The sequence below is a fragment of the Fusarium solani genome (assembly GCF_023522795.1).
Source record: "Fusarium solani strain SB1 chromosome Unknown bctg00000001, whole genome shotgun sequence".
NCBI lineage: Eukaryota > Fungi > Ascomycota > Sordariomycetes > Hypocreales > Nectriaceae > Fusarium > Fusarium solani.
This window is the reverse complement of record NW_027072156.1, coordinates 3,626,457-3,653,522: the sequence shown is the minus strand read 5'-3', so window position 1 is coordinate 3,653,522 and position 27,066 is coordinate 3,626,457. Positions and strand designations below refer to the sequence as shown.

The 27,066-nt window shown below is 53.9% G+C and overlaps 7 protein-coding genes across 7 annotated transcripts; 2 read left to right on the top strand and 5 right to left on the bottom strand.

Annotated features, from left to right (window-relative positions):
- Positions 1-1,377: 1,377 nt before the first annotated feature.
- On the top strand, positions 1,378-3,670 carry MRS44_003236 (uncharacterized protein; the record flags this gene model as incomplete). Its single annotated transcript, XM_046270608.2, has 3 exons — positions 1,378-1,682; positions 1,734-3,420; positions 3,485-3,670. 3 exons carry the CDS (start codon positions 1,378-1,380, stop codon positions 3,668-3,670), a joined length of 2,178 nt encoding a protein of 725 aa, XP_046137348.1.
- A 770-nt stretch (positions 3,671-4,440) lies between these two features.
- MRS44_003235 (uncharacterized protein) lies at positions 4,441-7,451 on the bottom strand (the record flags this gene model as incomplete). Its single annotated transcript, XM_046268383.2, has 3 exons — positions 4,441-5,418; positions 5,470-7,223; positions 7,352-7,451. The coding sequence occupies 3 exons, from the start codon at positions 7,449-7,451 to the stop codon at positions 4,441-4,443; spliced, it is 2,832 nt and encodes a 943-aa protein (XP_046137347.2).
- A 3,405-nt stretch (positions 7,452-10,856) lies between these two features.
- MRS44_003234 (uncharacterized protein) lies at positions 10,857-13,343 on the bottom strand (the record flags this gene model as incomplete). Its single annotated transcript, XM_065623136.1, has 1 exon — positions 10,857-13,343. The coding sequence occupies one exon, from the start codon at positions 13,341-13,343 to the stop codon at positions 10,857-10,859; it is 2,487 nt and encodes an 828-aa protein (XP_065479208.1).
- A 389-nt stretch (positions 13,344-13,732) lies between these two features.
- MRS44_003233 (uncharacterized protein) lies at positions 13,733-14,217 on the top strand (the record flags this gene model as incomplete). The annotated part of the gene is made up of 3 exons (XM_046275332.2): positions 13,733-13,737; positions 13,792-13,835; positions 13,898-14,217. 3 exons carry the CDS (start codon positions 13,733-13,735, stop codon positions 14,215-14,217), a joined length of 369 nt encoding a protein of 122 aa, XP_046137345.1.
- Positions 14,218-14,398: 181 nt separating this feature from the next.
- MRS44_003232 (uncharacterized protein) lies at positions 14,399-15,417 on the bottom strand (the record flags this gene model as incomplete). Its single annotated transcript, XM_046275331.2, has 5 exons — positions 14,399-14,729; positions 14,781-15,168; positions 15,224-15,276; positions 15,326-15,332; positions 15,387-15,417. The coding sequence occupies 5 exons, from the start codon at positions 15,415-15,417 to the stop codon at positions 14,399-14,401; spliced, it is 810 nt and encodes a 269-aa protein (XP_046137344.1).
- A 651-nt stretch (positions 15,418-16,068) lies between these two features.
- MRS44_003231 (uncharacterized protein) lies at positions 16,069-20,843 on the bottom strand (the record flags this gene model as incomplete). Its single annotated transcript, XM_065623135.1, has 5 exons — positions 16,069-16,839; positions 16,897-17,016; positions 17,073-17,564; positions 17,621-17,713; positions 19,194-20,843. 5 exons carry the CDS (start codon positions 20,841-20,843, stop codon positions 16,069-16,071), a joined length of 3,126 nt encoding a protein of 1,041 aa, XP_065479207.1.
- A 1,025-nt stretch (positions 20,844-21,868) lies between these two features.
- On the bottom strand, positions 21,869-26,894 carry MRS44_003230 (uncharacterized protein; the record flags this gene model as incomplete). Its single annotated transcript, XM_046268381.2, has 6 exons — positions 21,869-22,742; positions 22,793-23,772; positions 23,821-23,887; positions 23,949-24,602; positions 26,207-26,660; positions 26,717-26,894. The coding sequence occupies 6 exons, from the start codon at positions 26,892-26,894 to the stop codon at positions 21,869-21,871; spliced, it is 3,207 nt and encodes a 1,068-aa protein (XP_046137342.2).
- Between the last annotated feature and the right edge of the window lie 172 nt (positions 26,895-27,066).

The window sequence follows — 27,066 nt, the reverse complement described above, 5'->3', positions numbered from 1 at the left end:
GCCACGATCCTTGGGGGAGTGCTGGGGACCCCTTCAACAACCCTTGAATCTTTACAAGGGCGATTCGCCCTCACGATGCCTCCTCCACGTCAAGGGTTTTGGAGCTCTCAGCGTGATAGGCTCCGCTCCCGAGCCGACTTTTGGGTGCTGGATTTTGCGGGGTAGATTGGTTAGTGCGCTCGGGCTGTGGGGAAGGTGAAGGGGAAGGTCATCATCGGCAATCCTACACGTCGGCTCCGGTGTAAGTGGAGAGCCAACTTGGGTCAAGAGCTGGGCTGTGCTGTGCAGTTGAGATGGACATTGTTGATTTAAAGAGAAGCTATGATTGTGCTTGGCTTTAGGATAAAGTGAACACGTCACATTATCAGAAATCATGAAAAGAGTCTGGGCTGGACTCCAACATCACCAACCCAACACGAGGAGACAATGCAGGGACTCTCCATGCATGGACAAGCAGAATTGGGGTCGTCCAATGGAGTCACCTTCTCCTCTTTCTTCTTAGAAAACCCCTCTAGGAGGAGGGTAGTATGACTATGTAGTAGGAGACCGGTCAGAGCCGATTGGAGGTATGCTCCTCGAGGCGGTCCGAAGTGGAAAGATTCGACGAGGCCCGGGGGTTTTTAAGCACCACGGCTTGACCTGGATCACGTCAGTTTCAGGACTTCCGGTTTTTGTACTGCAAAAATCGAACGGCATTGGCATCCACTCAATACCGAAGCCACGGTTATTGACATGTAATACCGCTGTACACCAATCTTGACCTTGGCTCAACCGAGGATAAAGCCGGTAAAGGTGAGGCAATCACCGAAAGTTGCCATGGCTGTGGATGTGGCTTGTCAGATGTGGCGCCGCCTCTTCGTGGCTTGCACTTTGTGGCTTGATGATTCACTGTGGCTTCGCCTGGCCCCCATCACGGCCTCTCCACTCTTCTCATGCAAGCCAATCGACCTATCTCAGGCACGGGATGCTTGCTTGCTTGGCCGGGGGGGTTATCGTCAGCTCTTATCGTGACCTGACGTTCCTTATCCATCGTCATCGCATACGTACCAACATAGACAACTTCATCTTCATCCCCTTTCCCAATATAGCATCTATACTCGACATTCGTTTACTGACAGCTGCCCCGTTGTCTTATTGTTACCCTCTCCATCCTTCGCGCTTGGTGCCTCTTACCCAGAACCTCCTCACGGGGCTGTTTTGACTTTGAGACACGCTGTCTCTTGCATCATTCACATTCGCGGTGCATCCTTCCCCTCAGCCTGCTAACGTTTGCGGTATGTATTCGACGTCTCTGGGCAACCTGGACAACCTCTCTCCTTTCTATTTACACCCACACGCACCACCTCGACCGCCTATGCAGCCTTCCATAAGCTCATCATGATCGTATACAGCTCGGGTCAACGATTCATGGCTTCCCGTAGCCCCTCCGACGGAGCTTCAGCTCGACCTTCCGTCCCCCGCACTTCAACATTCTCTCAGGTCCCCAAGACCCCTGCTTCCGATGGCGACGATCATCTCCAGGTCCCCAAGAGGGCGCATACCTTTGCCAATGCGTCTCCAAGTGGATCCCCTGATGCCTTCGAGTCTGGCGACCACGATGACACCGACGATGTCCTCGAGACTGGCCGCGCCTCGATCGAGCTTGACATACTCCCCATTGAGCTCATTACCTTGACCGACAGGTACAGTGTGATTTATAGGCTCTTGTGACCCTCTTGCTAAGCTATGGATAGCTTCATCGATTCCTTGAACGCCAAGGTCCATCCCACTCCTCCCAACATCGAACGACTCTCGCAGAAGTTTCAAGAGTTCTACAGCCAGGCGTCGTCAAACATTAACACACACATCAATGCCCTCGCATCCAGGCAGAGTCGCGATGTCTCCCCCACGCCCTCATCGTCCTCCATATCCTCGGCCGCTAGCCGATTACGATCCAGAGCTAGTGCGCTCAACGTCAAGGAGAAGACGAAATCAGAAGCCGAGCAGCAAATGATTACCGCCGACGAACTAGCACAACGCAAGCGAGCAAGAAAGGCTCTCGAAGCCAAGAGGGTGCTATTGGAAGAGGCCGTGGAACGCCGATTGTGCGAAGGCATATATGATAAGATTTACCAACACCGGAGCACACAAGATGAGGCCCAGGACGATAAACTGCGCTCAAAGACTGCTGCTCTGGCGCTGGTTGGGATTGGTCCTGCTGATCTGGGTATCAATCTCAACGAGGTGGCGGTTGCATCTGGCGAAACGACTGGACCTACGGAAGAGGACATTAAGGAGAAGCTGGAGCCTGCCAGGAGAGACCTGGTCATGATGAGCCAAAAGAGATACCCTCTTGGAAAGCTCAACCATCTCAAGGCTGCCCACAGGAGTATCGTTGATACCCTCGCTCACTTCCACCCCTCCGCTTCTGCCGACGAGATCATGCCCATGCTCATTTACACCCTTATCACTCTGCCACCCGAGAACCTCCACGTTATTAGCGATGTACACTTTGTACAAAACTTTCGATGGGAGCCAAAGCTGACGGGCGAGGCTGCGTACTGCTTGACAAATCTCGAGGCTGCAATTAGTTTTCTGGAGACGGTGGATTTGGCAACTCTCAGGGCGGATGAGCAGCTTTCCGGTCCGGCCAAGAGCAGCTCCAGCCCTAGGTCAGGGACGTTTCCACCTGCGTATCCCCAGGGTCCAGCAGCTGCATCTCCAAGCGACCCAGAGACAAACAAGACGAATGCTGCCGCAACGAAACCAACCCCTTCCGCACTTAAAGCATCTACTAATCTGCGCAACCGCCGGCTGAGCGACCTCGTCAATGCCCCTGCACAAGCGTTTGGCGCTGCCAGTGATGCTGTCTTTAGCTCTGCGGACCAAAGTCTGAAGAACATCTCCAACAGCTTGGGCGACAGTTACAAGTTCTTAGTTGGCAAATTACGGGAACATCAGGATAGCCCCAGAGAGTCCATTCTGGTACCGAAAACACTGGATGATGCTCGCAAGCTGGTCAGCACTCCATCACCAGACGAGGAGGATACTAGTGGAATCAACACGCTGCTTGGGCCCGATGACGCGGATCCCCTGAAGCGTCCGACGCAGCGAGAAGATCGGATGCTCAACTTGATTGGAGGTCGTCGTGATAGGAGCACCGATAGCACACGAAGCGGACGTAGTGTCAGCTCTTCAAAGAAGGTCCTGTTCTCTTCCGAGGAGACCAAGACTGCCCCTCAACCAAGCCCCGGGCAGAATCCCGCTGTCCTAGAGCAGATGCGTAACCTGGGGAACACGTTCAACCCCATGGCTCGACTCCCGAGTATTAGCATGATCCGTGGGTTTGGTCGCAACGCATCCTCAACGCCGACTACACCAGCAGCCACACCAGCGGCCAAGGAGGTGCCCAAACCTGCGGATGGTGGGGATTTGGGAACCGTGAGTTACTCTAGCTATTACAGCAGATGCTGTTCTATTGTGTTCCTATACTAATGAGTTGTAGGCGTTTCCTGATATTGCCGCGGCCCTGCCGCCAAAGGAGATCCCCAAGATTGCACCGCCTAATAAACGGTTCATGGAGATACAGACTCCAGGTGAGCTCAGACTCGGCGAAGTGCTCGACCTTTTGCGAGATTATCGCCGTTTAGCCGGCGCACTGAAGGACCTTGGGGCGTTTGAGACCAAGTGATGGGATAGACAGAATGCATCATAGACTACCTTACCTACTTTACTTACCTTGCTTAGACATTGATGGCCCCTGGATGTAATACCTTCATTTTGGGCAACAGAGAGTTGTCTGGGGCTTTTCCTTTGTAATAACACAGAACCAAACCGGTAATCTTGTTTAGAACGCGACTGGACTAGCGAAGAGGCGTCTTAATATACATAATCACCATGATGAAAGCTTCTTGAATTCAAAAGCCAAATAGACAGAGTTGCGCCTGTGGCGGTTTCAATTTCCTTTGAAACTGCCGTTCTATTCCATGCTGACATCCGTGTACCTAGGTAGAGTGTAATAGATAGTTCCCCAACAACACCAGACAACCCGAAATCGTCATTGACCTTCTAGGCCGCGCCGCGCTAGACAAAGACGCCCATGTAAATCCAAGTAACCGACCGGGCCGCATCGCGGTGGTGGTGTGTGCAGGCAATAAGAAACATGAAGCCTCGCTCAATCCGGGCAAAAAGACAAGCTTGCGCTTTAAAACCACCTTCCCAAGTCCCATAATCTAATCCTGTAATCCCATTGTAGACGCCATGATCCTTCCTGTAACATCCAAAATTGCTTTTCAACTAAAGAATGCTTAGTTTGTAAATATGTGGCTGGTTTTGTAACCGTTCAAGTTTTTGAAAGTAACGTTGACCTTTGAAAGTGAGAAGACAAGAGTTCTCGAGGTCATGATAGGGGGGATGCATGTCTAGCTTCCTCCACTGTAGCAGGCTCTTTTCGCGCGTGGCTTAGAGCATTGGGGTCGTGTCTGCCCGACGAGGCTGTGGATGGCGGTGGTGATGGGACTCAATGGTGTGTAACGGAGGGACCTGGTCCTTTTCCTCGTCGTAAGCCGGCTCAGTATTGGCTCGAGGAAAGACTCGTGCCATGTTTTGAGATGTATTGGACGTAGTGCGTTTATGCCCATGAATCTCATCACTGCTAATGATAGGTCCTGGGAATAGGAACTGCGAGATGATGCGGCTATTCGCTCGCTCCTTGATGCGGCCGAAACTGCCTCGTCGGCCAGAAGCAGCAAGGCCGGCCTGGGGCTCGGCTCCGGAAGCAGTTCCAATCGAGGCGTTCGTTCGGGTCCGGATCAGAATCGGCTGGTTTTCTTCGGCTTCCTTCTGGAAACGAGATTCGCTAGGGAGCAGTACCGCACGGTCCAGACCGTATGGCAACCCACGGTGACGACCACGGATTTGCATGGCGATGATAATAAGCTTTCCAACAACGGTGAACTGGGAACAAAGTGAGGCGTTCACGTTGGGTACGCCAATGCTCAGGCCGACGGTGCCGTAAGCGCTGACCACCTCGAAGAGGATATCAAACGAGTTGAACTTCTTTTCCTTGAGGCTGGTGCCCTCCGTGATGGCGAGAAGGAAGAAGCCCACAAAGACATACCACAAATCGAATGACAGTTGGCGTCGCAAGTGAGTGCCGACATAGTTGAGCGCACTGGGCGATTCTGCCTCCTCGTCTTCGTCCCGCTTGTTGCCGTAAACGCCCAGTGACTTTTCCTCATACACGTTGGTTCGGCGGATAGATATAGCAATCGGGAAAATCGAAATGTACATCATGATCATATACAAGACTGGCATTGCTGGGTGGAGGTCCGACATGCTGAAGCAAGAGAAGCCAGCAGTTCGAGTAGCTGCGGCTTGGAAGAGACCGTCGGCGATGCGTGTATGTACGGGTAGTTGGGCGACGGGGCCAGAATTGAGCTGGGTTGAGGTTAGCTTGATCAACAGAAACATGGGTTAAACTTGACATACATCCAAGATGACAAAGAACAACAGGTCGATGGCGTTCAAAGCGACCAGAATCCAAAAAAGCCACCAGTTGGCGCTCGAGGGGAATAGCAGAGTAAAGCATCGGCGAGGGTGGTCGAGAAGGAATCTCAGCTCCTCCCAGAGACCTGTGCCCTTGGGCACGATCTGAGCCAGAACCCAGATGATGAACCGCAGCATGACGGGGAAGCCAGTATTGCCAATGATGATGAAGAACCACATAATCATCATGGTGTACTCTGAGGTGTTGAACGAGTTCATGCTGTCTGGGGTCAAGGTAAGACCAAGATCGTTGAAAGCTGAGTTGGCGGTCCAGATACCCCACCAGGTCCTAGAGACGGCGTCGTCCTCGACGATTTTGCCGTAGTGGTCGTTGTGAAGAATAAAGGGGAGCAGGAAGGTTACAGCAATAAGCTGAAATCCCCAGAAGTAGCAGAGCAGGATCAGAGCTAGGGTCCTCAAAGACCGGTATTCAATTCCACCCAATTCCTCTCGTTGTTCAAGAGTTAGGCCCACAAAGTTGGAGTTGCGACCCATAGTCGGTGTATAACTCAGGTACGGCATGTCCTTGGTGTGATCGTTGGACCAGGCTGACTTGATGGTATCCAATGTACGAGTCCGAAAAGCGCGCACAGGTCCGTCGCTTTCATGGTCTTCATGGACCTGCTTTTGGCCGCGGTTGAAAATTCTAGGCTTGCGGAACCTGAGAGAATCAAGAGTGCCGCCAACAGCCTTAGCATCGTCGGCCAGCTCCTCTCTGATGGGACGTTCAGGCTCAGCAATGACAATGGTTGGTCTGCGGTCGCGCGGGAGCCTCGAGTCGATGGTTGCTTGATCTTGCCGTGAGTCCCTCGTGTGTGTCATGGCGATGGTATCATCGTCTCCGTCTCGTGCATCACCGTCATCAAGTCGTCGCGGTCCCATGCCTCTCTCGGTCTCACGCGGACCGGGAATTCGTAAAACCTCATTGTCCTGGTTTCTTTGGCGCTCCAGGATGGCAATGTGCTCGGCATGGGTCCTCCGAGGAAATTTGGTAAGCTCGTCGTCGATGCCGTCGCTCCTCTTGACTGTCTCAGCGAATGTGATTCCCGTGGGCGCATTCTGCGGCTGGCCCGGCCCCTCCATGCGTTTATCCCTGTCCTCCTCGAATGCCTGATCGGGCTTCTCCAGAGGGCTCAGCTCCATGCTATTGGACCGCCCGGCTGAGACGGTTGCCGTATCGCTCTCGTCGCTACTGGCTGGTGGTGGCTTAGGCGGTATGTGGTCATCGTCGTCATCGTCCTCAATGGCCTGGGACTGGATCATCGCGTCCCCGTCGAGTAAGATTCCGTCGTTGGTAATGCGCGGTGGTCGGCCCTGGTGAGGCACGACAGTGATATGCCGGCCATTGACTCCCTCCTCGGCCTGACGGACCTCGCTACGCGCGCGAGACTTTGATTTGGAGATGGTGGTGCGACGTTGCCTGGCATCCGTGACCCAGCCTTGGAATCTCTTTTCAAACCAATAGAGACGCAGAAATACGACCGAGGTATGGAGCGTGATCGGATTGGATGTGATGGTGAAGACGTAGACGACCACCTGCTGGAAGGTGTTCAATAGGTTAACATCGATAGGATTGAGACCGGCCTGGGTATTGGCACCGCTGGCGAACATGAGGGCGTCGACATATTCGGTGGTGCCGCGGCCTGCAGCGTAGATGACAATGGAAGCAATCAAGGTTGCGCCAATGATCCACGTATCTATAATTCGTCAAGTGGTTAGACAGAGGGACTTGGCATTCTATGTCAAGTGCCGGGGGATGGGAACACAAGAAACGCACTCCCACGTGGGGGATGCATGTCAGTGGTCGAGGGAGGATTGGACTTACAGTGGACAGAAATAAAATTGAAATGCGGCTTCTTGGAAACAAACGGAGGCTTGACAGCTTTGAGCTGCGCCCAAAAAGAGGCGCGCGCCCCGTCTAGCATCTCTCGTGAGGTGAAGGGAGAAGAATAACCAGTAGAAGGGTTGGTTGATGGTGAACAATGGGAGAAAGGAAGAAAACAGGGGGGAGCTTGTGAAGAGGATCGCCCAGGATATTTGGGTTCAAGGATCGCTTGCTTGGCCGCCGAGCTTCAGGCTAAGGAAGGACAGCCATGGCGACGGCTATGTATGGCGCAAGAGGGTCTCTGACGGAGGGGCGCAGGTGCAGGGAGAGGAGACTGGTGATTTACACCAGCAACAAGGTTTTTTGCCAAGGCGGAGACGAGCGGGTAGAAGGGGAACTTCGTGCAGTGAATCACGAGATGACGGGTGAGTCTCTGAGGGACTGCGACTGGCCAGTCGGTTGATGGTGGTCGTAAAGGGTAAATAAAATGGTGGTGGCTGTGAGAGATGGAACCAGGTGCGGCGACTAGAGTCTAGTCGAGGAGCTAGGCTAGGAGAGGAGTGCCCAGACCGAGGACACGAGGCGCTGAAGTTTCTCAAGGAGGAGCATGTTTGATTGTAAGGGATTCACGGAAAGAGGTGAGGATTGGTGATGGAGGTTTAAAGGTGGAATGGAAAAGATTCAAGGTGTGATGTTGTTAAGGTTGAGTTCACATCAGAGTCTGCCCACGTTGTTGATAAAGGAAGGAGAGGAGGAAGGAACCTGGAAAGGGGACAATGGAGTTGCCTCAGGTAGGTAGAGGTAGGTAAACGGCAAGAGGCAACGGAGCGATCCCTTCCAGTTTAATATTAGGTTGGCTTCGATCGATCAAAGAAAATTCTTGTGGGAGACGGGCAAACCCACCTCCCGTCCTCAACAACGCATATACCTGATTACCTCGACGCTACAAAACGGGAGCCAAACACAAAACACAGCCAAGAGCACCCAACGGAAGCCACAGAGACAAAGACAGCGGCGACTCGGGATCCGCCATCGAGGCACGAGGGCGTCACTGACGGCCGCTGCTGGTCAAAGGACTTGGATATCCATGCATACCACGGCAACCTCGACGACCAAAGCGAAGCAAGGTGCCGGGTCTTGGGCGGCAAGGGGCGTGAGACAGAGTCAGATCCAGAAGCACTCGGTCGTCTAAACCTGGCAGGCCAAGATATCCAGGCCAAGGGTTGGGTCCATAGCGATCCAGGCACAGCAAGGAGTGGTTCCCACCAGGCAAGCACGCGCGGCATTGACAGGGCCGGGGCCGGGGTTATTGGCGAGATAGTAGATGCATGCAGTGCATACATATGGGGCTTGGACCCGGCGGCGGCGAAAATCCGACAACCCAAGGTGAGGCAGAGCTTATCAACCACTTCTCGGGGAGAGTTCCCCGGCACCGGTAAATGCCCGCCCACCGTCATCTGGCGCTGGTGTTTATTAGCGGCCCTGGTCAGGATCCATGCCACAGTCTCGACACGACAGACAGCCTGGAGGTCTTGTGCTCGATGGGTCGAGACGAGATGGACGGTAAGGAGACTGCAAAGTGAGAGCTCACAAACTTACCAAGCCTGACATGATGTTCAATTCACCCACCACCGTCCGTTTCCGGGCGGGAGGAGAAAGCCGTTGCAAACGCCCGCAGTACTGACACGTGCGTGCTCTTCCTGATTGGCAATCTTGGTTTGGATTCTGATGGCTGCTGATCCGATGACGCCAAGCAGCGTATTCCAACAGAGACGAAATTGCTTCCACGTCTCCGACTACCCCGACGGGTCCATTGGAAAACGTCACAGACCCGCAGGCGATCCATGGAATCTACACAAGCAAACACGGCGCAACAGCTTCGAGATGTTCGCTGGGGGTGTTCGCATTGCTCCCTGTGCGTCGAGTGAGACCTGCAGCAGCCCTGGTCGTGTTGCCAATCCTTTATCGGGCCAATGGCAGGGCCTGCAATCAAGCCTGAATTGCTATTTCCATGAGCCAACGCAGATACCAGACATCCCTGACGAAACCGCAGGCACGGTTGCAAAAGCCTGGATCCGAAGACGAGATCTTGATCGAGATTGTCGCAAGAGCGCAATATTCTCCCCGAGGGGCCAAATGGCAACAAACACTGTCCTCAACCGCTGACGCTTAAAACAGCCAAGCCAAGGGGCTGCTGAAAAACGCCAACGGCTAAAAACCCTAGACCCCCTGTTCGAAATTAGGGCCGTTTCTCGGATGGATGGTTTGGCTGTCCCAGCACAATGGACATTCGCAAGCTAACGCCTCATATACAACTCTTTGACGTAGCCACGGGTTGTCTTTCAATCCACGCATCTCCAGCATTATCGGCATCCGGGATGGATATCTTGCGGCAATTCCATCCTACGGCAGAGATAAACACCAAGAAGACGGTACAAGCTGTGATGTCACCGCTCTTTTCCTCCTGCAGGGCCTCCTCCACTCTCCCGGCGTCGCCGTTTTCGCCAATGGATGTTTCTCAGCCACGAACCAGCTGAGACAAGAGGCGCCCAGAACGCTTGCATGAGCGTCCTGCACAACAACGGATCCTTCTCGCCGGACCCAGCGCCGCGGATGCCGGAGACGACACTAGACGACGACAAGTTGAGCAGCTCCGAGACAGAGTGAAATTGAACAGCCACGAATCTGGACCCCCGAATTGACATGGTATCCAATGTCCACCACCTTCTCACTATCAAACACAGCATATCAAGCCACCTGTGTTGGTGTAGCCCACGTGTTTATCGAGGTTTCGAGATGGATGCATCCCAAACCTCAGCCCTAGTATCGCCAAGCTTTTCTCCCCGGCTCGCTAACTCGGCACTAAAAGGTCCCAGCTCCAACTGGGCTTTGACTCTAAAACAGCTGAAGGGACGCTATCTGCACATCGCATCTGAGCATGTCTTTGACGTCCGTCGTTGTTGCTACACCACCATCTTTACAAATGCTCACCCACGCACCGCATCATGGTTTTGTGCCGCAGTACCGCCTGTGGTGTGATACACAGCACCCTGCGATGCCTCGCTTGCAGGTCTCGATAACCCCCTTTCCTGCGCCATCTTACTCAATACAGTCTGTCGTTGACCACCTTCCGGTATCGCCGTATTACCGATCGGCCGGCACTATACTTCCACATCATATATCCCCGCCAACTCCAACATGATCATCACATCACGCCGGAACCCCATCATCCTGGTTTCAAACGTCATTTTTCTTTGATCTGCTTGGTACGGAGTACAATGAGAATACATGATGCAGTCTAAGCGGGCTTCCGTGTGCCGCTCTTTTTTCCTAAACGCCGAGTCTTCCCCGTCCCTTGCGCCTCCAAGACATTCCGAGGCGGATGTTACTATACGATTCTCCAATCTCTCCATTACGCCCGTTCTCCCGAAACCTGTGTCTTGTCAATCTTTGGTTTGCCCAACCCGTACCCGCTTGTGTAGTCTCGTTTCCAACTGTGCGTCTATTACTGCGCCGCGGCGCGTCTGGCATTCTCTCGTCCAATCTTCTTGAAGAAGGCATTGCTATCCTTCTTGTTCCGCTTGACTGTCTGCATCTTCTTGTTCTGCTCAATGTATGCCATGTCCTGGCCACCACTGAGCTCCCCGAGTGTTCCGGCTGTGCGTCGGGCACCCTTCTTCTTCTTCTTGCGTCCCATGGTGCCCTGATGGAAGAGATCGTCGTTGGGATCGTCCTCCTCCATGCTCTCGTTTTCAACGAGCACCTTTTGTAAGAGTTCACGGCGCTCTGACACGTCTGCAAACGCAAGGCCAGGAGTCTTTTCAATATTGGCCAACTGCGTAATCACCTTGAAGGCATATCCTTGATCGACAAGGAAAGCCTGTCGCTTGGATGAGAAGTACATCTCCTGTGTATCCTTTGACACCAGCGAGTAGAAAAAGGCATTGAAGCCCTCGTCATTTCTTCGCTTGGCTCGTAGAATTCGGCCCAGTCGCTGCGCTTCCTGACGACGTGAACCGTAATGCGAGGAAATCTGGATCAGACAGGTTGCCTCGGGCAAGTCGAGAGAGGTATCACCAATCTTGGACAAGAATAGCGTATTGACGTTGGGGTTGTGCTGAAAGTTCTCCAACACCTGCAGACGTTCTGCCTGGCCGGTACCACCGTAGATGAACGCCTTCTGTAGCTTGAGGGCGTATGCCTTGAGAGCATACACATTGTCTGAGAAGACAATGATTTTGTCTCCTCGCGATTCGTGGTAGTTGATGAGGTATTGGCAGGCCTGGAACTTGCGCGGGTTCATGATATAGAGAAGGCCCTTCTTCCTGCTGGGTGCCTTGAGATATTGGTCGTAAAACTCGGTAGGCATCGGGCACCACACTTCGGCACACTGGACTCTCGCGATGTGGCCCTGCTTGGACAGTTCCATCCAGTTGGCCTCGAAGAGCTTAGGTCCAATCAAAAAGTTCAGATCCGAAATCTTGTCATCTTCTCGCAGGAGCGTGGCCGTGAGACCCAGCTTCGAATGCGTCTTGATCGACGACGTGACCTTTCTGAAAATGTTGGCGGGGACGACGTGCACCTCGTCCAACAGCATCAGACCCCATTCCCGACCCGTCAGGAACCTCATCATCTTCTCAGCATCATAAGATCTCGCTCGCGACTGCGTAACCATGGCGTAGGTTGTGACAATGATACCGGTGCTTCCAGTGAAGACGTTGTTCTTGGAATCCGAAGTGAAGGCGACAATATCGTCAGGGTTGATGTTAGACCACTTGAGGAATTCATTTCGCCATTGCACGACCGACATGGAACTCGTGCAGAGGACAATGACACCCTTCTTGATCGTGCAAGCAGCCGTAATGCCCACAAGTGTCTTGCCGGCGCCACAAGGCAAAACAATGAGACCGCTCTTCGCTCGTCCGTTTCCGAACATCTTGCTTAGACTCTTCTCCTGGTACGGTCGAATCTGCGTGCCGGGCTTGAGATCGATATCTAAATTGGCGTTGACCTCGTCGCGTCGGAAATCGTACTCCTCCAGAACTGGATATCCCAGGTTCAGGCATTCCTTCTGTACTGTCTCCACGTCCTTGTCGGCGATTTCGAACGAGTGTGTCACCTCCTGATCTTCATCATCTTCCTCGTTGAGGTCGGCAAAGACATCTCCCTCCTTGGCCGGCGCATCGTCTTGTTTTTGCTCGCCGGACTGACCGAGGCCATTAGCCTGCTTCACTCCAGCCGCGTTCTGTGTTCCAGGAATAACGAGACCACCGATCTTGGGCGCAACAGTGGTAGTGATTTCTTCCGTTCCCTGAACGCGCAGAGGACCAATCTTGGGGTTCTTGAGGAGAGTTTGGAGCATATTGGGATCGGGACTTTCGACATAGTACTTTGTGTTCTTCAGAACCAGCTTGACCTTGCCGTAACTCTGAGTGCAGCTGGTGATAAAGTTTCGAATCTCGTCTGGCAGTGGAGTCTTGAGGAATCGATCCAGCGTGTTGATGATATCTTCTGGCGACAAACCGACGGAGACGGCGGCGTACAGACTATGGGTCGTCAAGGCGTACTCGTGCATAAAGGTCGGCCGGGACAGCGGCTCGGCGATGGTGATGAGGAAGTCCTGGGCCTGCTCGGCAAGCGGGTTGAAACTCTCTAGGATAATGCGTCCCTTCTGAGGATCGATCCAGAGAGGGCGGTTCTGATGGTCCTTTTTGAGAACCAGGTAGGAAAAGTCACGATCGCCAAAAATATGCGGGAGCGGATCCCGAATCGCATGTCTCTTCTGGTAGCGATCCAGGGAGAAAATGTCTATGTTCTTATTCAAATCCCGCTCCAGGGCCTCGTCGATCGGGGCGTCATCCTCCTCCATCAGATTCTCATCATTGCTATCGATGGTTCGAGGCGTCGCGGCTCCTGGTGTCGACAACCGCGAGGACCTGCCAACCTTTGCCCCGCCCTGAACGGCGCCGCCCGCTTTTCTCTTCGGAGGCATGTTTGTCGACTTCCGTACAGCGCGAATCGGGGTTGGCGATGTTGCGTGGAGGAGCGAGTGTGGGTTGTTGGGGAAGATGTGATGGAGGGATGAGAGGGTTGAAATCAGCCTTGAAGTGTTGCCTCAATGATGAATGATGACTAAGGGGATCACGCTGCCTAGAGTCAGCTCGGAGAAACCCCCAAATTTTAGCGCAGCGCGTGGTCAGGGGCCTGAGGTGCTCCCAAAAGTTGAAGACCCCGCCAAAGTCTCTCGGCTTCTATTTGAACCTACCGGTGAACGAACTAAACCTCCATATACCATCACGACCTTTGAAATCGAGTTTTTGTTTTTCGCATACTGTCTATAACCCATTGAGAAATCCGAATCTTCCTTCAAGAGTATTCATCATGTGGTACGAGCTGCGCCCAGAATTTGGTAGTCACAGGCTCTAACTCCATGACATTAGCAAGCATATTCTCAACGCCCAAGTTGCAGTCCGGTCGCCTTGCTGTACGACCAAGCCACAAGCTTTCATATGACAACACCCTCGAAGCTAATACATGCGTGTCTAGGCAAGAAATGGTTTGACTGCGTCGAGTGCCACACCGAGCAGGAATCCCACCCTCTCATGCAGGCCTTCGAGATGACCTTTGCCTGCAAAAAGTGCAAGAAGTGCTTCCGAAAGGACGCGACCGAGTTCGAAGAGGCCGACGAATACTGCCCCCACTGCGATAACCACTTCATCATCGAGGCCAAGACCCCCAAGGCTGCCCTGTCCATCGAGAGTGACGATGTCCGAATGAACAGCAAGATGCTCAAGGACGATAGGAAGAGGCAGGGCGGTTTGAGATCCATCTTCGACCCGAACGAGGATGCTGACAAGTTGGGATGATCGGTGAAGAATAAGAAATGGAAAAATGTACGGCGTTGAGGATTCATAGCGACTTGTCACTTGCACGGGGAAACAGCCTAATAGAACGCGTCCCGTCATTATTGTGTTGATACAATGGCACTGGGTTCTAGTTCGAAGGCTAGATGCCCTGGTCTATGCGATTTCTTCCCAAACTCCCCCTCTATTCCGCAGCAGAATCATCCTGAGATCTGGTCAGGATGGCCGCACTTCCAGTGCCTGGGGTCCTGCCCGTCTTCTTCTTGGCAGCCTCCTCCTGCTTCTCCTGCTCAATCTCCTTCACGTAACCCTCAATCTCGGCCGTAGGCAGCGTCTCGATGGCAGCGCCAGGGGCCATCAAGGCAATCTCGATGTTCTTGGCTCCAGTCTGGACGACCTCGAGCAAGGATTTGATGGCCAGTCGAATGGTAGCCTCCCGATCCATATCCTCCTTGTAGTTTCGCTCGAGGAACTCGCGGACAGTCTTGCTGGAACGGCCGATAGCATTCGCCTTCCTAAATCGACAGTTAGCATGAGGCCACATGCTGCGCCTTGAAGAACCTTACCATGCGGAGTAGATACCAGAGGGTTCGGTCTGGTAGAGTCGGGGGACCTTGCTGCCATTATCAAATCCAACGATCAAGGTGCTGATGCCGAATGGTCGCACACCACCAGCCTGGGTGTACCGTTGCTGCACACCGGCGACGTATTTGGTAATGTAGTCAATGGTGACGGGGTCTTCAACTGAGAGACGGTGGGACTGCGCCTCTAATCGCGCCTTGTCGACGAGGATTCGGGCGTCTGCGTTGAGGCCAGCGAAGGCCAGGGCGACGTGGTGGTCGAGGAGTTGGATCTTGGAGGGCGTGATCCGAGTATCTTGCAGCTTCATGGCCGATCGCTTCTCACATCCCAGCACCACAACATCGGTACCCTTGACGCCAACTGCGCAAGTGCCTATCGAGGTGTGAGCCGTGATGATAATACCGTCGCCCTAGAGTCTAATACACACCTCGCTTCACAGCTTCTCCAGCATACTCGACCTGGAAAACGTGTCCATCGGGACTAGCGATGTGTTAGAGTGCCACAGCGAAGCCAGTAAAGAGATACCAACCTGAAAACTAGCCCCCGTTGTTAGCTATGCATCATGAATGGGGAACACTGTCAGTACTCACCCGACAGAGCCCTGTCGTATCCGGAGGCCATGATTTAGGTTTGGGGAGAAATGTGTCGTATAATGGAGAGGTTTACGGAGGATGAATTCGACACACCGGTTCGGAGAGTGAGGGCGGAGAGTTGAAGGGTTGGCGCTGGGTCTGGTTGATGGTGGATGTTGACGTTGAGCCGCTGGGGTAGCTTCGTCAGAACTGCAGCCTGCCTGGCACCTACGGAAGGCTGAGAGCTGGAGCTCCAGCGCCAGTGCTAGCGAGGGGGGTGGTCCCGGATAAAGGTAGTGGCGGGGCCGATATACTGTCTTTGTTCAAACCCGCACGGCTTTACGCACTGCCTCAAGGCCCCTGCCTTGTTCATTCATTCATTCATTCATTCATTCATTCATTCATTCATTGGGTTTCATCATATGGACCACTATCAACCAACTCGGCTCTTGTCAATTTTTGAAGTCATCTATCCGACCTATACCTCATCGCCTTCTTTTTTCATTTTATCCAGTTCTATCAGTGTCTATTTCTTATCTTACAACTAAACAATCGACATGAATCATCAATATCCCTGCAGACCAGCTGCTCTTCTCCTAGTACGGGGCAGGAGCTTGAAGCGTTTCGACTCTTCTTCGACATGAGCAAGGAGGGGAGAATGGAGTCATCAACCTATCAAGCATGAGCATATTATCCTTGGTCAAAAGCTCGCAACTTCGGCCCATCTTTGTCTCTGCAGGACACCAGCAACATGCTGTCCCTTTTCCACCAGCCTCGAGCGAAAGTTGTCCAGCCACATTATCTCCATTAGGCCGTCCTGCGAGGTTGCATGGATTTCTCTGTACAAATCTATTGCTACCGTCATTGGTGTTATTAGCATATCCGGCTGCACCGTGTTGTCGAGTACCGAATCAAGCCCACGGCAAATATCGGCAGCAAACACACGGCCATGCTGGTACCGCGATATGTCGATTTGAAGGTCAGGCGGCAAATCGGGCCACATATTGGGGTACGCGTCGATGACGGGCTGAAAGATGGCTCTATGCAGGCTCTCGATACATTGGTGAAGCAGGATCTGTGCCATCCAATAGTACAGGAAAGTCAGGCCCGTGTTTCCATCCCTGAAGCAATAGGAGTTGGAAAATGGAATAAAGCCACCGGGGCTCGTCAACTCCTCTTCCCAGTAGGGCGCCGGATATCCTTCAGTAGGTCGTACAGCAAACTGGAGCCAAGCACTGAAGTGTCCCTCAAGTGAGAGACAGTCCTGAAGCAGTTGCTGAGCGCGATAACGTCGACTAAGAGTAGCCTCTAATGGCACAACCTGGTCTGTCTGTTCGAATATCGTGGGCATGAAGAGAATGAGGTCCAACAGTTGGTCCAAAGAACATTTCGGATGCCTCTGCCACGGGATGGTTTTCCAGTCTGGAGCCGACACAAATGTGTCTTGACGGTTCAGGAGAGCGAAACCAGTCTTGATTCCATTCAGTATGACGAGCGACAAAATTCAGACAATCCAATCGGGACTTACAGCCAAGGGTCGATACACTCGAACAAAGTAGTGGTGGTTGGGGAAATGGCTGAAGTAAGCTGGACCCATATTCCACATCTGATGTGGTCCAGACTCGCTAAATGCGTGTGGTGAGTCGTGCTGGCTCGTGTCAGCAGGTTTAGGTCGGGACGGGCTGACGGGAGCAATGAGCCAACCTCGAAGAAGAAGATGCAATAACTCTCCGCCGAGTCATCTGGCTCGTCGACGCCAGGCAGACGCGCCAGGCATTGCGCTCTAACATGAAAGTCTCTTTGACTCAGGGACTGCTGCAGCTCCAAAGGGGTGTATGGAGGAAACATGATGTGGAATCCTGCAGAGTCATATTGGCCTGAACTGTCCCGTAAGACGGTTGGAGGCCCAGTGTGTAATGCGGAGATAAGGACCGAATACTCGACGCCTTGGTTCGACACAAGTGTGTGGTCATCCCAGGCCGAAGCGAGAGGAGGAAGCGGTGTCAGATTGAGCCTGGAGGAACTCTCGCCTGCCGAGGCCTTCGGTTTTTTGGACGAAGATCCCTTTTTGGGGTGCGAGGCGACTCTACCCTTGTTCTCGGGTGTTCCAGTGATGAAGACACGTTCTCTCTCGTACCCTTCACATTGCCTGCCGCTCGATATACATTTTTGGCAGTATGGCCTCTCATTACTGCACTGATTGCTTGTCAGCTTTGGACATAGGCCACTGAGGAGTCTGCCAGCAAACCAACCTTGACTCTCCTCCTTCGGCAAGTCTCGCAGCCCTTATACTTGCCTGGAACACCAACCATGCTGTCTGGATGTCGGAATTGGATGCGCAGAGTCTGGATCGAAAGGGCAGTTGCAGTGTGCGTTCGAGCTGAGTCGTTCAAAGACGAGGAGCTTGGAGCATGGCCAAGAATTCGGCAAGGCCGTCTGCAATGCTGAAACTAAATAGTCGACGACTCACATCTGGCTGAGGCATCCCAGGGAAAGTGTATCACTCCACAAGATACGGGATGGCATCTCCCACATCCCCTTGAGGGCTCCCGTGCCTGGGGATAGCTCGGCCAAGCGAAACGAAGATGTTTCCCTTCATGGAAACTACCCTGCCAAAGTTTCATGGTGCGGTAATGAGGGCGGCCCCCAACAGCGAATGAGATGGGTCAAGAGCTTCTATCCAACTCCAGCCGGCTGGGGGACGGTGGCTTACGTATCCACTGAGTGCACAGCTCAGGGGCCAGGGCACGACAGGCATGACGAGGTGGTTGACGTTGGTACAGTCTGGCATCGGGGCTGAGAGCATGGAATGACGATGAGGGGCCACCTACTCACGTTAGGGAGCCTGGATCGGTTGACGGATTCCAAACAAGCACATGGTCTTGGCTTCATGCCCCGGGAACTTTGGCATAGCGGCGGCATTGGGCATCGGGGCGCTGTGGAGAAAAGGTGCTTCTAGCGCCGTCAGCCCCATAAGGCTGACCAGGAGGTGTGCAAGGGGATGGCCGATATGGCTGCTGGTTGGCTACCACCGACATTGAGCTGAAGAAGCCACACAACAAAGTGCCCACGGCGTCAACGGTGGCCCGAGGCGGGGGCTTGAGTTGAGAAGCAGGGTGTCGGATTCCATACCACTTCTGGGTCTCTTTCCACCGCCATGGGCCGCCGGCGGGCGACCATACACACGCACACACACACACACACACACACATTCCCCGAGACCACTTTGCCAGGCCAGCGAAGCTCTAACGAACAATCCCGTGTCTGGATCATCACGGTACAGTTCCGCGGGAGTGGGCCGAACCCGGATCCTTGTTGCGTGACAAGATGCCATGCCACCATACTTGATTTGACTGCCGCAGGGCAGGCTACCTTGACGAGTCTATCTACAGTATCTACAGGTGACTCCACGGGCCGGACGAACACACACAGCCACGATGCAGTATCGCGTCCGAAGAAAGAGACTGGACGCGATGTCGCAGTGCAGAGCGCATCATGGACCCATCTGGCCGCGTGCTCGGTGACGATTGCAGGTGCGCCGGGCCCGATGCATGAGTCTACAGATGGAAATCAGGCCTCCAGCGAGGGAGGATGTCACTGCAGCATGCCGCGCTGCAGCCGCAGATGTAGATGCAGAGGTGGGTAAGAAGGGTTGCCGCTTGGTGCGAGGCCAAGAGACGGGGTATCAGATATACTTGTAGGGGTTCATGATGCCATTCTGGGGCGGATGTCAGCCCTAACGCCAGAGAAACAGGATGGGAGGGGGCAAAACTCCGACAGGCTCGGTTTAGGGCTGAAGGAGGAGGGAGAGCAAGGAAGACTTACAGGGTCAAAGAGCTTCTTGATCTGCTTCATCAGACCAATGGTGGTTTCGTCTCGGCTGTAGCCGATATACTTCTTCTTGGCTATTCCCAAGCCGTGCTCGGCGCTGATGCTGCCGTTGCGCTTCTGGATCCACTCGTACACCCAGGGCTCGAGGACCTTTTCGACAGCAGGGTCGTAGCGGCGCACGGGGATATTGAGGTGAAGATTGGCATCTCCCATGTGGCCGTAGCCCAGGACAGCCACAACGGGGTGGTCAGGGGTATCGCCCAAAAGGCCCGCGTCAGTCATCCGGGCCTTGGTGTCCTCGACGAGGCTATACATCTCGGTGAGGGGGATCGAGATGTCATACTTGTAGACGCCTCCCCAGTGGCCCAGGCACTCAGTGATGCCCTCTCGCCACCCCCACAGGTTGCGTAGCTGGGTCTCGTCCTGAGCCACTACACCATCGGCAATCACCTCACGAGTCATGACGTCCTCGAGGAAGGCCTCGAGTTTGGCGTAGTCGTGCTCACCGTTGGAACCGCTCGTTTCAATCAGGCAGTAAAAGGGGTACTCGCCCTCGAGGGGGTGCTCCTGGCCCTTGACCTCGGACACGATCCTCTGGCTGCGACCGTCCATGAGCTCGAACGCTGATAGGATCTCGGAGAGCTGCTTCTTTGCCTCCCGGAAGGCGAGCTGAGCCTTCTCATAAGACTCGATGCCAAAAACGGCAACATTCACCGCCGGGGATCGCTGAGGGCACTGGATAGCGATCTTTGTGATGATGCCCAAAGTCCCTTCGGCACCGATAAAGAGCTGCTTGACGTCGTAGCCAGTGTTGTTCTTGCGCAGGGTGCACAGGTCGTTAATGACGGTACCGTCGGGAAGGACGGCCTCAACACCGAGGACAGTGCCGTGCAAGCTGCCATAACGCAGCAATCGCAGGCCTCCGGCATTGGTGGCGACGTTACCACCGACGTGGCACGACCCCTTGGCGCCAAGGTCGAGAGGAAAGATATATCCCCTTTGGGCAAGGTACGAGTCGACGGCCTCGAGGATGCAGCCGGCGTCGACGACGAGGGAGCCACTGACCTCGTCAAAGGAGCGGATCTCGTTCATACGGGCCATGCTAATGACGATCTCGTCAAAGACGGGGATGGAGCCTCCCACAAGTCCCGTATTTCCACCCTGGGGAACGACGGCGAGACGCTGCTCGTTGCAGTACTTGAGGATGCCGCTGACTTCTTCGGTGGAGGACGGCCGAAGAACGAGCCTGGCCTGACCACGGTACTTGTGCATCCAGTCCTCGTTGAAGGGCTCGAGGTCGGCCTCGTCAATGGCAGCGCCTCCATCCGTGACTCCGTCGATAACGGCCGAGGGGTTGTTGCCCAGGATCTCGCGGAAGCGGGCGACGTGCTCGGGAGTGACCTGAGCGAAGCGGGCGTCGCGCTCCAGGTCCGGGTAGGTCTCGGCCGTCAGCTTAGCCCGGCAAGGCTGGGTCGGAGAGACGACGAGCCTCGGGGCTGAGGTCGCAATGCATCGGACGGGTTGAGCGGTGCGAGCAGCAGCGGCGGCGGCGAGGCCTCCTCTTGTTCTTGTAGCAGACAGACAGTTTCTGGTGCTGCGGGTGGGTGCCCTCAGGGCGCGGAAGAGCTGTGAGCGGGAGGACATTGTTGGTGTTCTGTGCCTTCTAGCTGTAGCTGATGTGCTTGGAGCTCTGTGTAAGACGAATTGGAACCTTTGAGGTCCTGCAGAGGTGGAAAGCTACTTTATCCATCGAGAGAAAACGGTTGCCCCGCGACTTTTTTTTTCCCCTCTGTATGGATGGCGCAAGAGGCGATTGCGGAGCCTGCCGGCACCGGCACATGGGAACATCGGGCCGGGCTTGTGCCAGGCAGGGTACGTACCGCCGGTCGTCTGAATTAAGTCTTCCAATCCCGAAAGCCGGGATTTCAATTGTCGGATTTGTCCGGTGACAGCTCTCGGTCTCTGTGGGGTATTGGTGTCACGGCGAAAACAGCTTGGAGACCGAGAATGGCGGGGGGGAAACTATTGCGAATACCGGCCAAAGGTGACGGCGAAAGCGAATAACTGACCGGACAACAGCAATTCTTGCCCAATTGAGCAATTGTTACCTCCAGTTATTTAGCCGGTTGTCAGAAATATAACCGAAGAGGCATGACATTGCGCCCCCATTCTTGGCGACTCAACAACAACCTCATGAGACATCCACACCCATGATGATTGAGACTGGCAAGGTAAAGTAAGGTAAATAACAGAATCTCGACTATTAAAAGCCTCGACCCTTGAATAATTAATAAAAAAAGAAGACTACAACGACATCCCAAGGGGGCAATGCCGCCTATCCATCCTAGTCAATCAATACACTCTCCGGTATAACTCAAAGGGATATCCATTTGCCAAAGCCAAGAGCCCTCCCCGTCCCCCCTCGCCGCCCGCCAAAAAGAATAAACACCAACAAGATGCATCAAACAGAAAGGCAAGGGCAGTTGTTTTTTTCCCACTGCGCAGAGACATCCTCACTTTCCTTTTCATTTCCTTCCGTCAGACAAGGGTTCATGTATCCAGCGTCTTACTCAACCTCCTCTCCCCACTTTCGATTCGAGCACTTGATATATACCCTCCTCCTCTTGTTCCTCAGTCAGATCAGATCCTCACCTTCCCTTTCTAGCCACCTAGGCTCCGTTCGTGTGTGTCTCTGCGACAGGGCTCCTCTGCTCCAGATTCGTCCTGTCCTGCAGGGCCGCCTCTGAGCCGTCCTGCCCGTCTTGTTGATCGTTGATGAGCTTCTCCATGAAGCTGATGTAGTCGTACTGCGGCATCCCCCGGTCCTCCGACATGTCTGGTCCGTTGTGCTCCGGCATGATCTCGACCAGCTGGTCAATCACCTCGTCAGGCACCAGACTATGTCGTAGGTCCATCTCTGTCACGTATGGCTTGCCGTCTGCCACTTCGCGGAACGACTGGAACACTTGCTCCGCCGTATTCTGATCCTCAGTTACATCCACCATGAAGCGGATGAACTGCTCGAATGTGACATACTCGCGGCCGTTGGACGTCTCGACAAAGTAGTCGTGCATCTCGTCCTCGGAGAATACTAGTCCGAGTGATGCCAGGGCCGCACTAAACTCGAGCTCCTGTAGGGAGTTTGTGTCGTCGCGGTCAAAGTGGCGGAAGACACTCTCAAACTCCTCCAACTGAATAGGTGTTAGGTTCGTCATGCTTCGCGCCACCATCTGGTTCTCCAAAAAGGCAAGCTTCTTCTGCACCGACGTCTTGACAAGGCCGAGCTCGTATACGAGCTCGTCGTATGTATAGGTAGTAAAGTCGTTCTCCTCGATGTTGGCCTCTTGACACTTTTCGTCCACCACCGCAATTTTCTCAAGATATTGGTCTAGGGGTGCCAGGCTCTCACTCAACTTCCTCACGTGGTGTAGCTGGTCTTCGACATCGCCGTCGAGGCCAGAAAGTGCCAGCTGCATTGTGTTGAGGGCCATTGCGAAGTCGTTTGCCTTGTCGGCGAAAGATTTGCGAAGGGCGTTCTTGATGCTGTATACTGTTAGTCGGGGGTCAGGTGTTTGCACAGCGAATACACTCACTCTCGGATTGTCTCGTTGATGAGCTGGGCGCGTGTCATCTCTGCAGATGCCAGCTCCGCCCACTTCCTCTCGAGAGCTTCCAGACTCAACTCGGCCGGAGGGTCGTACGGCCGCAAGCGATATGTACCCAGCTTTGTCTTGATGTTGCCTAGTAGAGTCGCCAGGTCACTCTTCTCAGCAACCCATTGTCTCTTCAGACCCCTCTTGTACTCGGCGAACTGGTTTGCTTGGGCCTTTGCGTCGACATAGGTTCCCTCAAACTTGGACTGCTTCCACCCCTCGATCTGCTCTTGGATGGCCTTGAGCAAGGCTCGCATCCGCCGCTCGTAGGCACTCTGCATCTCCCAGGCGCCTTGCATGTTATTGACAAACTTTTCGACACGGCGTCCAGCGTTTTCCACCTTTTCCATCTGCGAGAAGGCATGGAACCAGTAGGCGATGTACGTCATCAAACTCTTCTCATCGGGCTTGGCCACGTCGCACACATCTTCCACATCCAGCAGGCTGGGGATACCAATCTCCTTATGTGCGATATCGAATGCTAGCTGCATGTTGCCTCGATGATCTGACTTGTCCAGGGCGTCGTAGTCGATCAGGTCGGGTCGGTGGATATCCAGGAGAGCGCAGAAGGCTAAACCGTCATTCCAGCTGGCGCTAAAGTCTCGAACCTCGACCTCGTCGTAACACGCCGTCTTTCGTTGACACCAGAGCAGGAGACCCTCCTTGGCCGACATGCCCTCCTCGTTGATGTCATTGATGGTGAAGCGTAGAATGAGAGTCCAAATGAGACCCAGTATGATCTTTTGGTTTCTGTTGACGACATCTTCGGCGCCGATGTTTGTCAGCTGGATGCCCCTGGACTTGATGTAGTCGAGCGCCAGGTTGGCATTCTCAAACATTTGAACTCTGAGCTTGGGCTTTGAGGCATAGCGACCGAGTGACTCGTGTGAAAGACATTCGAGGAGGTGGATGAGAATGACCTTGGTAAACGTCAGCATCAAGCTTGGGGGTGCGCATCGTCAACCTACACCATCGCTGAGATCCTCCACCAGGTCCTGAACCACGAGGGCGCGTGCCTCAATCTTGCTGTTGAGCCTAGACGATGAGTCATGTCAGCGAGTGTCCTCTTCAGCAGATAATCGGCATCATCGTGTACCATTTTGTAAAGGTCTTTTGCTGGACCTTGACCCATTGTTGCTGCTCCGCAAACGCCATCCTCGTCAGGCCTTGATCATGCGGGGGCTCGACGGCAGCGAGAGCGTCAGCTGGGGTGCTGGAACTGGGCGAAAACCTCCGCGACTTTGACGGCTTCTTTGCCTTGTGGAGGCCCAACGATATACTTGTACTTGTGCTCCCAGATCGCTGCAGTCGCGCCGCATGCAGTTGTGACTTGTCCCGCCGGCTGCGCGGGGTCGGTGAGGACGGAGACGAAGACGAAGAGGTGTTTGTGAGAGTTCGGGAGCGGGCGACGGGGCCAGCGACAGGCGAGGGAAAACAGGAGGATTGTGGGCGTGAGGAGAGGCCGTCGGCGACGGAGGTTGATGCGGAGACAGGGGATGAGGCCGACTCGAAAGATGCGGACGAGTATCTGGAGGATGAGACGGATACGGTAGAGATGCACGATAAGCGGGATGATGCAGATGGTGAAGCAGAGGGTGAACCGGGGGTATCCTGCTGCTGCTGCTGCTGTTGGCTGAGACGATGTTGATGCTTCTGGTGATGATGCGGGTGGTAAATGTCGTCTCGGTTCTCCAAGTGCTGATGATGCCCAGGCCCAGGCTCCTGCTGGTTCGAGCAATAGGCGTCGTCGCTGCTATACACGGCGCCGTGTAAACAAAAATCGGGGAACCTCTCGTTGCCGGGCTGCAGGGGCACCAGCGATGGCTGCCTCCTCCCCTCCCCTGAAGGCCCTGGACGGCGGGATCCCCAGCGGCGGTGGCCATTTATTTTAGAGGCGCCTAACTGGTTCTAGCGTTTGTTCTGTTGGTTAGCGGGCTCTGGTCTCTGCGAACCCCTGCCCCTCGTCGACGACGACAGCGGCGATTTCGGCTGTCGATTCGTGTTGGTGCCCTGGTCGTTTAAATGAAATGGGCAGAAACTCGATATTGCGGTCAAGAGCAAACCCACTCTGTCAAATATCAAAGGTGGCTTTTGTCGAGATTGTAATTACACGTTTCGTATGTATACGCGTTCTTCTCGGGTTGGTTTGGGCATGCGTGCGTGAGAAGACACTACTTTGGGTCGTTGGGCTTATATCTTCCTCCACTGAGGCCATCCCCTCACAGGTTCGGTTCGCACGTCTCCTGCAATGGAGACCTCCTCGCATAAACTCCATGCCTTGTGCTATCCCCTCGCGACGTGGACGAGACACTGCACACGGGCTGATCTGGAGATTCTGAACTCCCTCTTTGTCCTCCTCTGAAACCTGAGCACATCCTTTGAAGCTTCTCGACTGTTGCGACTCGTCCGTTGAAAGTCAGCTCATTGGAAACCCCAGAAATTCAATGCGGCACGCCATCTCATGCTGTTCGTCCAGGGGTGGACCCTGCCATCGTATCGTGGGAAACGCTCTGGGTCGATCAGCGGCTGCACATGGTCGGTGCATGGCGTCAACTCGACGTTTCGGTTTTGGGGGTGTGGTTCATTGTTGAATTGCCCCGGGGAGTTTGAGTTTTGTGTGTGAGCTAGACCGTCGAGGTCTCTTGAAACGTTTCGCGAAACCTCTTTATCATGCATTATAGGTTTATCTATTTTGGGACAAAGACCGTGCCATATTCAGTCTCTCAATTAAACCCGGACATGAACAGTTTCGATGCAACCCTCTTAAACAATCACTGCTTAAATCATGGACCAATTCAACTGTGGCGCCTGACATTGTTGAGACCACGTCCTAATAATAGCCAAGACCGGCTAAATTTGCCCTTGAAGTGAGACCCTAGAGTTTAAGCAAGGGGTTGGAACATTGTATTCTGCTTCGACGTCGAGTGAGCACGCTTACCCTGCATCATACGTTGATGGGCGGAAATATTGGGTTTTGCGTTGTCAACTTATTTACTTGGCTACTTCATGAATTCTACTAATCGATGAGATAATATGAATCGAGTTAAATAAAACTCATCGTTGTTGTGAAATCTTAACATACAGTTTTTAGCTAAACACATTTATAGATAGTATAGATTCATAGTTGATCGAGTTGAATCACACCAATGCACAAGACTCAACCAACTACGAGTACTCCTGCACCATAGACCTCAACGTCCAATGTCTTCTTCTCACATCGAAACACACTTTAGATGATGGTACACGTCCATTTATAGACTCTAATACATCATATATCATACAACCAGCCCCGCCAGCACTTATTTCCTCTGCTGCCCATGCCCAGTCTGCTTCGCCCGAGACCGCAGCGTGTACCTCTCCTTCTTCCAGGCAAACACCAGCTGGTCCACGCTTCCCATGTCGTGCTTGGGCTTGCGCATGTACGTCAACCTCGCGCGGCGCGCCCTCTTGGGCCGTCGCCAGATGATGTCGATGCCCGTCACCGTCGGGCTGTAGATCTTGAACCACATCTCGACGCCCACCTTCATCATTTGGCCCCGCAGCTGGATCGCCGTGTCCTGGCCCCGGCGTCGGATCTGGATGAACGCCCCCGCGAACGGCTCGCCCGTCTTGGTCGTCACCATGAGCACGTCGCCCACCTTGGCGCTGTCGGCATGCTCCTTGGAGAAGAGTCGTGTGCGTGCCCCTGTAGGGTCCAGCTTGGCGATCTGCTTGTTGAGGAGGGCGGGCATCGGGTCGGGGTGGGTTGAGCGGATGGTAGGGACCTGAGGGTAGATCTGGAACTTGTTGACCTTGGCAATGTCGGCCCCTGCAACGATTGTCAATTCTGTATACCAAGACGAGGATAAAATAAACGAGTCGTACGTTGTTCAGCGCTAAAGGCATTCTTGAAAGCCTTCTTGAACTGAGGCTGGACCTCGGCCGACTTCCTGGGCTCCAGGCTGGCCGAGGAGTTGTACCGCTGGAACGACCTCTGGAATCTCGTCCGTCGAAGGGCCGTCTTGAGACAGCCGACCGGCCGTCCCACGCTGGCGACGTTCATTGTGATTTCTGGCTTGTCGTGTACAGAGAGTAGATATCTCGAGGTTGATCCGACGCTTAGAATTTCTGGAGCTTCCAACGTCCCGCATGCCAATTCCTGCGTGTGATTGGCTCGGCCCCACAGTTTCTCCGTCCATTTTTCTCTACGGAAGTAGAACCACTTGAGACCGATT